The sequence below is a fragment of the Arachis ipaensis genome, chromosome B7 (genome assembly GCF_059453495.1).
Source record: "Arachis ipaensis isolate K30076 ecotype BB chromosome B7, ASM5945349v1, whole genome shotgun sequence".
Lineage (NCBI taxonomy): Eukaryota > Viridiplantae > Streptophyta > Magnoliopsida > Fabales > Fabaceae > Arachis > Arachis ipaensis.
The window spans coordinates 22,874,253-22,888,272 of record NC_142442.1 but is presented as its reverse complement, the minus strand read 5'-3'; the positions used below and the strand labels follow the sequence as shown (position 1 = coordinate 22,888,272).

At 36.4% G+C, this 14,020-nt stretch overlaps 1 protein-coding gene across 1 annotated transcript; it reads left to right on the top strand.

The window, feature by feature from the left end:
* The first annotated feature begins 10,966 nt into the window (after window positions 1-10,966).
* LOC107609507 (putative O-methyltransferase 3) lies at window positions 10,967-13,518 on the top strand. Its single transcript, XM_016311500.3, has 2 exons — window positions 10,967-11,854; window positions 13,002-13,518. Exons 1-2 carry the CDS (start codon window positions 11,033-11,035, stop codon window positions 13,308-13,310), a joined length of 1,131 nt encoding a protein of 376 aa, XP_016166986.1. The 5' UTR covers window positions 10,967-11,032; the 3' UTR covers window positions 13,311-13,518.
* Window positions 13,519-14,020: the final 502 nt, after the last annotated feature.

The following is a 14,020-nucleotide window of genomic DNA, read 5'->3' as shown; positions in this document are numbered from 1 at the left end:
TTTCTCTTTCCTCACTAAATTCAAAAATTCAAAATTTAAAACTCAAAATTTAAAATTTCAAAATTCAATTTCCCAAAATTCAAATCTTTTTCAAAAAAATCATATCTTTTTCAAAATCTTATCTTATTTTATTTCAAAAAAATCAAATTTCAAAATTCAATATTTAAATTTCAAAATCCAAATTTAAAATTTTAGATTTAAAATTTTAAAAATCAAACCTTTTCAAAATTTAAATCTTTTTAAAATTTTTATCTTATACTGTTGACTTTTTCAAAATTCGAATTTTAAAATTTAAAAATTCAAATTTAAAAATTTTTCAAATTTCAAATTTCAAAATTCAAAATTCAAAATTCAAATTTCAAATTTTAAACTTCAAAATTTATAGTTCAAAATTTAAATTTCAATAACCTTTTAATTTCAATTTTTTTATTTTTGTTTTTAATTTTTATTTGCTACTATGAACTCTCACCCCCATCTCTATGAGTCTGGTTACAATTATGTTGCAGGAAGAAGAAATTACAATGAGAACAGGCATCAAGGTTGGAACAATCAAAGATGGGAGGAGCCACAAGGATTTGATCAACCCTCTTAGCGACAACCACCTCCAATGGACTATCAACAACCACCAGCATATGCCTATGAACCCTTTCCTCAACACAACTTTGAACCACCACACTCACAAGCCAACTACCACCATTCACCTTCATATGATCCTAACCCTCATCCACCATACCAACCACCTTATGAACCATATAAACCATATATAGAACCACCCCAATTCCAACCCAATTACTCCCAAGAACCACCACCTCCCTATGCATCATGTCCATATCCATCGCCCCAAGCATCAACGGAGCAACTGAAGGAAACATGTGAAAAATTTAATGCCACACTTCATCAATTGAATCAAGCAATAAATCAACTAGCTTCCCGATGTTCAGACACTCAAGAAACCCCCATGGCTTTATGTGGACAATCTAATGAAGAACGTAGCATGAAGGAAATACTAGAAACTCCAGTGGACAGTACGGAGCATGACTTTGCACTGAAACAACTGGAGGAAGCTGTAATTATTAAAAAGGAAGAAGTGGTTGTAGACTTAGGAGATGCTGAACCTCCATGGAAAAGTCAGGTTATAGAACCTCCTTCCAAGGCGATTGAAATTGATGCTGAGGAGGGTGTACAACCTCCAAAGCATATCATGGTTAAGGACTTGGAAGAGGTCGATCAAGATATGGAGATTAAAGAAGAAGAAGCACAACCTCCCATGCCCTTGGTAAACAATGAAGAAGAGATTGAATTGGAAGAAAGCCACCAAGAGGAAGAGGTTGAAATTGAAAAAGCTTGCAAAGAGGTGGAAGATGTCAAAGAAGAGCACAAGAAAGTGGAGCTTGCAAGTTCATTAGAAACACCTCCTCCTAAGTTGCCATCATCCTTCACAACATTCAAGTGGGTAAAATTCATATCCCTTAGCTTTCTAATCCCATTTGAATATGGGCTACTGGAGACGGATGGTCAACTTAGAGCTCTTTGTGACATTAAGAGTAAGAGGAAGATGGCCAATGGTAAGAATTGTCCTGCAAGGTTCATTATAGATGGAAGCTTTAAGTTTAAACGCAAAGGTTGGTGTAAAGCTCAACTGAATGGGTCTAAAAAGTTGGTTGGCCGCTTTAGTGAGAATTCAGATTGCTTGCCACCCAGAAGGAATCATGATGATCAACACAAAGACGGGTGTAAAAGCAAAGTTTGGGATCCTGGAGTCTGTTCTAACATTCAGCACACTGGAAGCCTGAGAACTTATTTAAAACTGCTCAAGGGCTTTACGTGCCTTGTCTGGGATCCCGGAGGCAATTGGAATCACAAACATTGGTGGAGATTCCTGGATGAGTTTAAACACAAGCCACCATAACAGGAAGCTCACCAAATGTCCAACTTAAGGACTTTAACTAAAAGTGCTAGGTGGGAGACAACCCACCATGGTATGATCGTTCCTTTTTCATTTTTATTTAGTTTTATTTGTTTTTGAGTTTTATTTTATTTTATTATATTGAACCTGGAGTTTTGCATCACATTCATATTAACACTGCATTCTGCATTTTTTTCAGATTAAAAAAAAAAAAGCACACACGCGACGCGGCAGCGTTGCTGACGCGTCCACGTCACCAGTGCAATGGGAAGAAAAGAAAACGAACAGAAAGTCACGCGAGAGCGTGGCTGAAGGCGCGCCTTTAGCATAATTTGACCCCACGCGACCGCGTCGCTGACGCGTCCGCGTCATGTGCGAACTTTGGCCTCCCACGCGACCGTGTCACCCACGCGACCGCGTCACCTACGCAGCCGCGTTCCATGTAAAATCGATGTAACAAGGGTGTATGGCAGAAAGTTGAGCTGGAGTTGGGCTGGACTCGTGCTGGAAGCCCAAGCCTCACCACGCGAACGCATGTCCCACGCGGCCGCGTCATTATCAAAATATAGCCATCCACGCGATCGCGTCACCCATGCGATCGCGTCACCCTAAGATTTGGCAAAATGTATTTTAAACAGAGAGTTGCGCGAACGCGAGGCTGCACTCGCGCCAATCGCACAAATCAGGCCACGCGTCCGCATGCCCCACGCATCCGCGTCGCCTAACCTTATTGTGCACCATGCGACCGCGTCACCTACGCGACCGCGTCGTCAGCGTCACACAACCTATCCAGATTAGTGCCAATTTTCTTATCTTTTCTTCTCTAATCCTAATTTTTCTATCTTTTCTTCTTCTTTCTCTCCCCTTTCTTACTTTCTTACTTCATCTTTTTAACTTCTCATTATTCTTCTCTTTTATTTTATTTAATTTATTTGCATACTTTCATTCATTATATTTTAATTTTGTGCATATTTTAATTTTTATTTTTCTTTTCTAAATTTATTATTTTACCATTGGTGTTAAATGCTCTTATTTAACTGTTGCATCTTGAATTATTTTGGTGCTTAGTGACTTGTTTTGCACTGTGGGATGATATTAATTATCTGCCAATGCCAATCTTTTATGATACTTGCACTTCATTTGCATTGACATGAACTTATATTGATATTTTCATTACCCACACTCCTCCCCTTTGTTGCGAATTCTGCACCACTGGTATGCCATGGCTTCTATTATTTTCTCACGTATATGTTGAAGCTTCCATGTAAATGAGACCCTTATCATTTGGCATTAATCCACCCATACTTCATTTATTTTCTTATCTTTATTTCTGGGTTATTTTTCTTCCCTTTTTCTTTCAGGATGGCCACCCGGAAGGGAATCGGAAGACGTTACATGGGAAGACAGATAAGTCCATCAACACAATCCTTGGAGAAAAGCATCAGTTGGAGAAGACCCGTCCACTTGTACATCTTAGCATGCACCGAGGACGGTGCAATCTTTAAGTGTGGGGAGGTCGATATCGATCTCCATGGGTTAGTTACCTTCTTTTCAACACCAATGTTTTATTTTTTTATTTTTTGTTAATTCATTGTTGCATTTGCATATTTAATTGCATGTTTGTTTGATTTTATGCATTTAGTTACTACTTGGTTGAAGTAATATTTTCTTTTTCAAGAAATTTTTATAGTATTTCACTAATTTAAATTGAAAAAAAAAATTATATTAAAACTTGTTTGAAGTTGTATTTGGAACATGGTTTTTGAGCCAAAGAACACACAACCTGTGAGATTTGAGCTTATTTATATGGTTACATTATTTAACCATAAATATTTTATTCCTGTGTGTTTCATTCTCTATGATTGTAATCTATATTTTGTTCCAATCTATATATCCATTATTTAGTGTATTTACATGCTTGCATATGATTGAGGCCATTATTTGATTTTAGCTCACTTATCCCAAATAAGCCTACCCTTTAAATTACCCTTGTCAGCCACTTTGATCCTTTTTAATCCCCATTTATTCTGTATTTTACCACATCACTAGCCTTAAAGCAGAAAAAAACAATTAAATATCCCAATTGAATCTTTGGTTAGCTTAAGATAGGGATTGTGTAACAATTAAGTGTGGAAAAATTTTGGGAACATGGGTTAATAAGGGAATATATCATGTTTTTAATTTATTTGAATATTGGGAATTTGAGAACCTACTCATGAAAAACCAAAATAGAAAAATAATGGAGAATCCATGTGCATTGATAAGTTATGTTTGCTTTTATGATTCAAAAAAAATAATAAAAAAAATAAAAAAAAAGAGGAAAAAGAGGAAAAGAGAAAAAGAAAAAAAAAAAATATATATATATATATATATATAAATAAATAAGAGGACAAAATTACCCCAATGCTAAGTTAATGAAAATATCAATGCACATGTGATGAAAGTAAAGAAATATCAAATTTTGGTTAATGAGTATGGGAATCATACAAAAGTGGGAATTATGGGTAGCTAGGTATGATTTTAAAGTTATATAGAGTGTATGTATATTAGGTGAGAACTTAGGTTAGTCAAAGATTCAAAATTATAGCTCACTTAGCCATATATATATCCTTACCTTTACCTTAGCCCCATTACAACCCTGAAAAGACCTCATGATGTTTGCATTTGTATGCTAAATATTTGTTGATTGGTTAGATGAAGAACAAGGTTTAGAAAGCATGATTAGAGAAGAATAGAGTGATTACCCTATACACTTGAGAGACTAGAGTGATATACACTACCAGTGAGGGTTCAGTGCTTAATTCTATGTTCCCTGCTTTCATGAGCTATCTTCTTACAAGTTTACTTGCTTTTTATTGTATGATTTGGATTAGTGGAATTTGAATTACTTTTGTCTTGAAGAACTTATTTACTCTTAACCAAGTAAGTAAAAGCATTTAGCATGTAGTTGCATTCATAGGTTGCATTTCATGCATTCTACCATCCTTCTTCACCCCTTTATAGTTTCTCTTGATCTTAGCATGAGGACATGCTAATGTTTAAGTGTGGAGAGGTTGATAAACCACTATTTCATGGTTTATCTTGTGCTCAATTGAGTGGTTTTTATCAACTCTTTACCCACTTATTCATACTATTTGCATGGTTTTATATTTGCCTTCCTAATTATGTGCTTTGATTGAAAACATGCTTCTTTGGCCTTAAGTTACCTATGTTTAATCCTCTCTTATTACCATTAGATGCCTTGATATGTGTGTTAAGTGATTTCAGAGATTACAGGACAGGAATGGCTCAGAGAATGGAAAGGAAGCAGGCAAAAGTGGAAGGAATACAAGAAGTTGGAGAAATTACTAAGCTGTCCAACCTGACCTCTTCGCACTCAAACGGCTATAACTTTAGCTACAGAGGTCCAAACGACACGGTTTCAGTTGCGTTGGAAAGCTAACATCTGGGGCTCGATTTGATATATAATTTGCTATAGCTGCCTTGAATTTAGGCGATGCGAACGCGTGAATAACGCGCCCGCGTCGCATCTGCGAATTTCAATCCGCGCGGACGCGTGGACGACGCCTCCGCGTCATTTGCCCGCGACCTGAACGTAACAGAAATCACAGGGGGCGATTTCTGGGCTGTTTTTGACCCAGTTTTCAGTCCAGAACACAGAGATTAGAGGCTATAAAGTGGAAAAATGCATCCATTCATAAAAAAAAAGCTTTCACATTCACAATTTTAGGAGTAGATGTAGTTTTAGAGAGAGAGGTTCTCTCCTCTCTCGTTTAGGATTAGGATTTAGGATTTCTCTTAGTTTGGGAGTGACTCTCGATCCCAGGTTTAATGTTCCTTTACTTTAAGCTTCTCTTTTACTTTTATTCATTACTTTAGTTGATTATTTACTTTTGCAATTTAATTTATGAATTCTTCCATGTTACATATTATTATTTTGGATTAATGTTATTTGAGGTACTTCAGTTAATATTACTTTCTTTTATTTATTAGTTACAATTATTCCCAATCTGAAGACATTCTTATTCCAGTGGATTTACTTTTCTCCTTTTGGTTTTGGTTAAGAAATCAGCAACTCAGGAGTTATCAAACTCAAACATGCTTGATAATTGTTATCTTTGTTAATTGAATTGAGCTTCAAGAATCCCAATCTTTTCTTAGAAAATAAAACAGGATCCAAAGATCAATCCAATTAATCTCTTGACCTTCCTTTATTTTAGTAAAGGTTAACAAAGTGGAATTAAGATTCAATTATTATCATCATTGATAAGGATAGCCAGGATAGAACCTCTAATTTCTCATACCTTACCAAAAGTTTATTTATAGTCATTTATTTATTTCACTTGTTATTTAAATTACTTGTTCTTCATCTACTTTAATTGCCACTTAAATTACTTGCTCCTCATTCTCAAAACCCCAATTTACAATCCCCATAGCCAATAATAAGAACATACTTCCCTGCAGTTTCTTGAGAAGACGACCCGAGGTTTGAATACTTCGGTTATCAATTTATTTAGGGGTTTGTTACTTGTGACAACCAAAACGTTTGTATGAAAGGACTTTTGAAAGTTTAGAAACTATACTTGCAACGAGGATTTATCCGCAAATTTTTAGACCACGCAAAAGTTCCTCTCATCAACCGTATCTTGCGCCGGTTCCTATGGAACCCCGCAGTTTTTCGCTTGCAAACAGGTAACATTATCAACTTACTTAGTATGTTCATATTTCTATTTAAATTGTGCTAATGAAATAAATCATTTTAGGTGGCGTAACTGGGAGCGTGGTGACCGACGCTATAGATATCTTAGTCTCGCCCACTTTAGAAAGTCATTAGATGAGCTTCAGAAAGGCCATGTGTGTTTTCATTAGAGAAGTATTTGTTTCCAACTTAGTGTTACTGTTATCTGGCTTGTAATTATCTGTCTTTTGTATTGTGTGCAGTTTGTGTGGGTTGCTTATGGTGTTGACCGCATTGATCTAGATATAATCCCAGAAGACATCAACATGCACTCAGTTGTGTGGAGCGCTATGGTCCCGTTGATATCATTCGAATGCATTGAGTGGCATGCAACCGATAGGTTTAGAAGACAGTTTAGTTTTGTTCAGGGAGTTTCTCATCAGGAATGAAATCTAGACAAGGCACATGGAGAAACACTGACTGGTCCTAAGAATTTTGACTGGGCCACAGCCACGTCTTATTCATTTTGGGTGATACAGTGGACAAACAGGTATAATCACATTCTTACTGAGCTTCCGGTGCCTCCATAGCATCCCTTGGATATTTACATGCACTTGTACCGTACCAAATATGGCAACCACTTGAACTTGTCAAATCTTGTAGTTTAAGAGAATGATGAGGTTTTGGATAAAGTCTAAAGTCTCAGATGTCATAAAGAAGTTTCATGAAATTACAATGTTCCAATAAGGTGGTTTCATAACTAGGATAAAACATAAATTAGCAAATGCCATAAAGTACTTGGATGAAACATAAAAGATATAAATCTACTGTGCTGGGTTGCTGGGACCCGCACCAGCTGACTGACGACATCTACTACGACTGTGTCCCTCGACTCCACATTGCCTACATCGCCTAGGACCATGTAACATTCGCATGTCCATCTCGTTCAAGAAACGTATCATCCTAGGGCGACCTTTGGTCACTCGTCTCAAGTACGGATTCGGTACAAATCGAGGCCCGTTGTATGCAGGCCATGTAGTAGGATTCTCCAGTGGCCTAAACCTAGCTCGGTAAGCCCTCCGAACTTGGTCCATCTTGTAAATATCATGAACATACACTTGCCAATCCAGTCACTGATTTGCACAACATGAAAACACATGTCGACAAGGAATCTGATCCACCTGAAACTCACCACAATCACACCGTTGTCGACGGAGGTCGACAGCATACTCCGTTCCACTTGGCATCTCACGAACTTCAAAGACCTCATTCATCATGTCGAAGCAATTAACCTGGATGTTTCCTTATGCAAGCTGATTTGCATGTAATTTCACGGTCACAACCTTAGAAAAAACATGTCTAGCTGATATCCGCGACTCCGCCTCTGCTTTTTTTCTGGTAAACAACTCGTTAAGCCTGTAGAATGTTGCTTTGACAAGTGCCGTGGTGGGGAGATTGCGTGCACCCTTCAACACTGAGTTGATGCATTCCACCAGGTTTGTGGTCATGTGACCCATTGGTAGCCACCATCGAACGCCAACGCATACTGTTCGTGGGAGATTCGGTTTAACCAGTTAGTGTAAGCCTCGCCCCATTCTCGCAAACGCTGGTAGCGCAGTTCATACTCGCAAACCATCCTCGAATATCCTGCACAATAAGCAAAAACAAACAAGCAATGAAATTATGAAAAACACTGCTTGAAGGTAACTCTGTTAATAACAAATTTCGAATTACAAAAGTTTACCTATATTGACTACAAGTTTTTGCAGGTATGGTGCCTTAAACTTTCTCAAAAAATTTGACTCTATATGCCTGATGTAAAATATGTGAAAAGCTCTCAGAGGTGACCATGCCCCATTACTCTGGGCCACAGCTGCATTGATGGATTCGTGTCGGTCAGAAATCAGTCACACACCATCCTGAGTCACAACAAATTGTCGCAGGTTACTAAGAAAAAAGTGTCATGCATTAGAAGTCTCGTCCTCCACAATTGCAAACGCAATTGGGACGATATTATTGTTACCATCCTGTGAAACTGCAACCAACAGACAACCCTTATGCTTTCCATACAAGTGAGTCCCATCCACCTGGACAACTGACTTGTAATGTTTGAACGCTCTAATGCACGGGTAATAACTCCAGAAGACTCTGTGCAATACCTGGATATCGGTTACCAAGTCATCGCCTTGATATGCAGGCATAGTCTCAAAATGGAAGACTGCTGATGGCTCCTTATGACACATGGCCTCAAACCATATAGGCAAAGCTTCGTATGATGCTTTCCAACCTCCAAATATTTTTTTCACTGCTTTTTGCTTAGCCAACTATGCTTTCCGATAGCTGATGGTGTAATTGAACTTCGACTACACTTCCGCAACAACTGATTTCACCTTTATCAAGGGGTCAGCCTCAACCAGCGGCTTTATTGCTTCTGCAATTGTGTTCGAATCCAACTTCGAATGATCCTGAGAAATAGTGGCTCTAGTACAAGTGTGACTACCGTTGTACCTCCTTATAACCCAACAGTACTTTCTGTTGATCATGCTAACTCTGATAAGCCAATCACACCCTGATCCATACTGTGTACACTTGGCATAAAAGGTCAAAGGCTCCGACTCATACACACGGTAGTCTACAGCTCTTCGAATGGTATAATCTTTTATCACCATAATAATAGCTTCCCTGGAACTGAGTTCCATTCCGACTGCAAATTCACCATCTGCGACCATAGGAATTTCTACCACGACAACAGCCATATGAAAAATATTTAATATAGAAATATTTAATATCTGAAACTAAAAGTAAATCAATACTCACTACATCCACATTAATAAAAAGTCACTTTCCAACATGTTATCACCTCACTTTTAACATAATAAAAATATAAACACATAAATAATTATGGATTAATGCATATTAATTAATATTTAACTAAATCAATAAATCACTAAAAATATTATTATCTTAATTTTAACTACATAAAGACAAACAATTGTTTATTGAGCATAGTTTCACATGTCACTTATCTATTTGGTACATCGATCAATATAGATTATTACTAAAAGTCTAATCCTTTGTATAAATATATGCATTTACATACCAGCACTCATATATTCCGGAAACTCCGGCGCATGTATGGCTTCTAAGTCCAGAACCCACATGAAAGACGGCTCCTCAAACGGATGTTTGTTTGCGAGTGCATTTGCAACATCTACCACATTCGGAGCCATCGCCCCGTCACCTTGATCTTCGTCTCTATCTGGAGCAACAACTTCGTAATTGCTTTCAAACTCTTCCTCACTGTCACTATTGTAATCTTTCCATTCAACATTTCGGTCGGCTTCAGATTGTTCGAATTCAACGTACAACTCGATGACCGATATCTGAGCGCGAGTTTCAATATACATTGAAAACATCTCTTGCATACTCGCTTCGTCGGTTACATATTTGGTTTGAAACTGTACGAATCCACCAAATATCGGTACGGGATATCTGTATAAAATACACGATATTTTTCTTGATATCTCAGAATCTATCTTCTCACAGATCACACCTTTTAGCTCTTCAAATGAGATTGTGAATGGAATAACAATATCTAACGGATTCTCGCAACTAAATCTCACTCCTTCAGATGTTTATAATAAAATCTAACCAAAATAAAATACTCTAAGCGGAACTCTATTATCCATTTCTCACACTCTCATAAATATGAACTACATTATCATATTCTTGAAGTTCATACGAAATAATAGAGAGATGCAGGAGTTAGGGGAAGAAGAAGAAACAGAACAAGAAGAAGAAGGAGATCTGAGAAGTTGCACCCAAGTTACACACGCGCACACACGCACGCACACACACGCATGCACACGCGCGCACACGCACACACATAAAAAAATAAAAAAATTTACTAATCGGATGGTCCGATTAGCTCAGCCAAATTCAAATTCTCCCTCCAAACAACTCGGACCGTCCGATTGGAGGTCAACTAATTTTTTAACAAAGAATTCGGACACACACATATACAACTCAGACCCTCCGAGTTCACTATTACAAAAATAAAAAAGTTTACTAATCAGATGGTCCGATTAGCTCAGCTAAATTCAAATTCTTCCTCCAAACAACTCGGACCGTCCGACTGGAGGTCAACTAATTTTCTAACAAAGAATTCGGACTGTTCAATTTCTCCCTGCCATTATTCAGAAAAGCCTATCCCACACCTATGTCTAATACCTGTATATACCATAACCAAGCACAACTCACACACTGCTGCAATATCAAAAAAAATGAGCATCTATATTATCTTGACTTATTTGGTCATAAAAAACGTGACTTACTATTTTTTTTTTTTTAAAGTAACAGTACCAAACAACCGTTGCCTTATCAATAATAGACCCAAGTGGGGTTCCTCACCGGTCACCACAAATTATCTAGATGTTCATATATTCGCTATGTTATTGATCTATCTAGATAGCATTTCATATAGAAACATCATGGAACTCCAAAGTGAAATGCAAGCAGCTAAACTTCTTAAAGCTCAAAGCCACATTTGGAATCATATATTCAATTTCATAAATTCTATGTCCCTTAAATGTGCTGTTGACTTAAGCATACCTGAAACCATTCATAATTATGGCCAACCCATGCCACTCTCAAAGCTTATTGCTTCATTGCAAATTCATCCATCAAAATCCTCCTTCATCCATCGCTTGATGAGAATCTTGATCCAATCGGGCTTCTTCGCTACCGAGAATATGGCCAACAATGAGCTCGAAATCGGGTATGTTCTAACGGATTCATCTATGTTGCTACTTAAGGACAACCCCTTGAGTGTGACGCCTTTTTTGCTTGCCATGCTTGATCCCATTTTCACAAAACCATGGCATCAATTGTCTACATGGTTCAGAAATGATGATGCTACACCATTTGAAACTGAAAATGGCATACCATTTTTCGAGTTTTTTGGCCGTGAGCCTAGACTTAATAATCTTTACAATGATGCGATGGCAAGTGATGCTAGATTGGTTTGCAATTTGTTACTTGATGACAAGTACAAGGGCGTGTTTGAGGGTTTGGAATCATTGGTTGACGTTGGTGGAGGCACTGGAACTCTTGCAAAGGCCATTGCCAAATCATTTCCCCAATTGGAGTGCATTGTATTCGATCAACCGCATGTTGTTGCTGGCTTCGAATTTGAAGGGACTGAGAACCTTAAATATGTTGGAGGAGACATGTTTGAGGCCATTCCTCCGTCTAATGCCATTTTGTTGAAGGTAATAAAATATTATTAGTTGTTTGCATTATGTTACCGATATAGTTTTTTGCTTCTTCTTTTGAAATATTGTTCAATGGGTTTTCCTTTATTTTGAGAATTTTTTTAACTAATTAATTAAAGGCAACCTCTATATGAAATTATGAGTTGACCATCATTAAATATTAATTTTGTTATTTTCTATTTAAAATCATATGTTTATCTAGAAGACTAGAACTAAGAAGAGTTACAATTATATAAGATGAGATTATTTGTCCAGAACTCAGGATTACTGTAAGCACAACACAGTTGCAAAAATTTAACTTCATGTCTAATTTTTTTGGTGGGACTCTCCATTTAAGGGCGTTTGCCAATAAGTTAGTGCATGCATAAGATAGAACTTAGTGGACAAACGAGCTTACACTTGAATAATTGAACCCTATAATAATATCATGGTTCCTGTCCATAAAAAAAAATAAAAAAAATACCATGCCTTGTTCATAATACCACTGTTCATTAGTATTATACGGTCTTTTTACTAAATTATTAATGTACAAGAAAAATAAGTTAATTCGTTTATGTTCGATATGAACCTGTTTAACTCGTTGAGTTGTACGAAATGAGTTAAATTGATCCATTTCTAAACGAATTGTGATTTTATTAGCTCAATTCGCTCATTTTTACAAGCGATCGATCTAGGCCAACTCGCAAGTTACAACTCGTCTTGATGGCTTGGAGGAAGGGATACATTTAAGGGACTTATTAACAATCTTTAGTAGAGGTCCTAGAAGTATATATAAGGATAGAGAGTTAGAAAGGATATTTGTATATTGAATCCATTGTATATAGTGTTTGAGGAGAAATTTGAAAAGGATTCAGATACATCCGTCCAATATTTAGATAGGACTGTATATAGATATGATAGAGATTATACTCCTGATGAACCATGTGCCCTTAAGTGGAACTTTCTTGGGTCGGTCATTACTTTAGAGTTTAGACAACCCAAATTGAAAATTAGGCGATAAAATTGAAAATGTGCTCAACATCACTATATCTGAAGTTTTCTATTATATGAAAGTTAAAATTGAATCTTCACATCAAGCATGACTAGAAGATTTTTCATTTATTGATTTTGATGATAACTTTCACTTTGAGTTGTAATGCTACAGTGGATTTTGCATGACTGGAATGACGAGGAAGGTTTGAAGATATTGAGAAAATGTAAAGAGGCAATCATGAAAAATGGCAGCAAAGGAGGGAAGGTGATTATCATAGATATGGTGATGAAGGATGAGAAGAAAGGTGATGATGAATCACTTCAAACACAACTCTTCTTTGACATGCTGATGATGGTGTTGCATAATGGAAAGGAGAGAAATGAAAAAGAATGGGCCAAATTAATATTCTCTGCTGGTTTTAGTGACTACAAGATAATTCCAATTCTAGGAATAAGGTCTCTCATTGAGATATATCCATAGCAACTTAATAACACAATAATAATGGATGAGAATATTGTGTCTGAGAGTCCTTTAATTGTTTAATTTCAAAGTTGCAGTTTACTCGTGTAATCAAGGTTCCTTTTGGTGTTCTATCTCAATTCAACCAAACATATATTCGGAAGCTATTTGTCCATGTATTTTATAACAAATTATTCTTATATTTATTTATTAATTTTACTCTCTTTCACATTTATTTTTTTATTTTTTTATTTTTTTTCAATACTATTTAATTTCCCCTCTATCTCACTCTCATTGTTAGTCAAGAATAATTAATATACCGGCAATGGCGGAACTTGAAATAAAATTTTGGAGAGACCAGATAAAATAAATGTCAAGATGTTTTTGATATGGACCATTTAAAATAAGTTCGTCTAACTTCATTTTTTTTATTTGGGTGATATTGTCAAATTTAAAACCGTTTTCCAGGGTCTCGTTCTAAAAAATTAAGTCAAATTCATCAGATGCAACTCTTTAAACTTTTGAAGGTTGTATCTCAATTTCTTCATGATTCATTAAAGTAGAAGAACTATTTATAGGTGTTAATATTGTAAAAGTTATATGTTCTCCTTCTTAAATATTAGCCTTCCTCTTAAAAAATGCATCAATTGTTTTTTTTTTATGATTATTTTATATAAAAATTTGAATATATATCCTGTAAAATATATAAAAAAGAAGTTAGAAGGACAAAT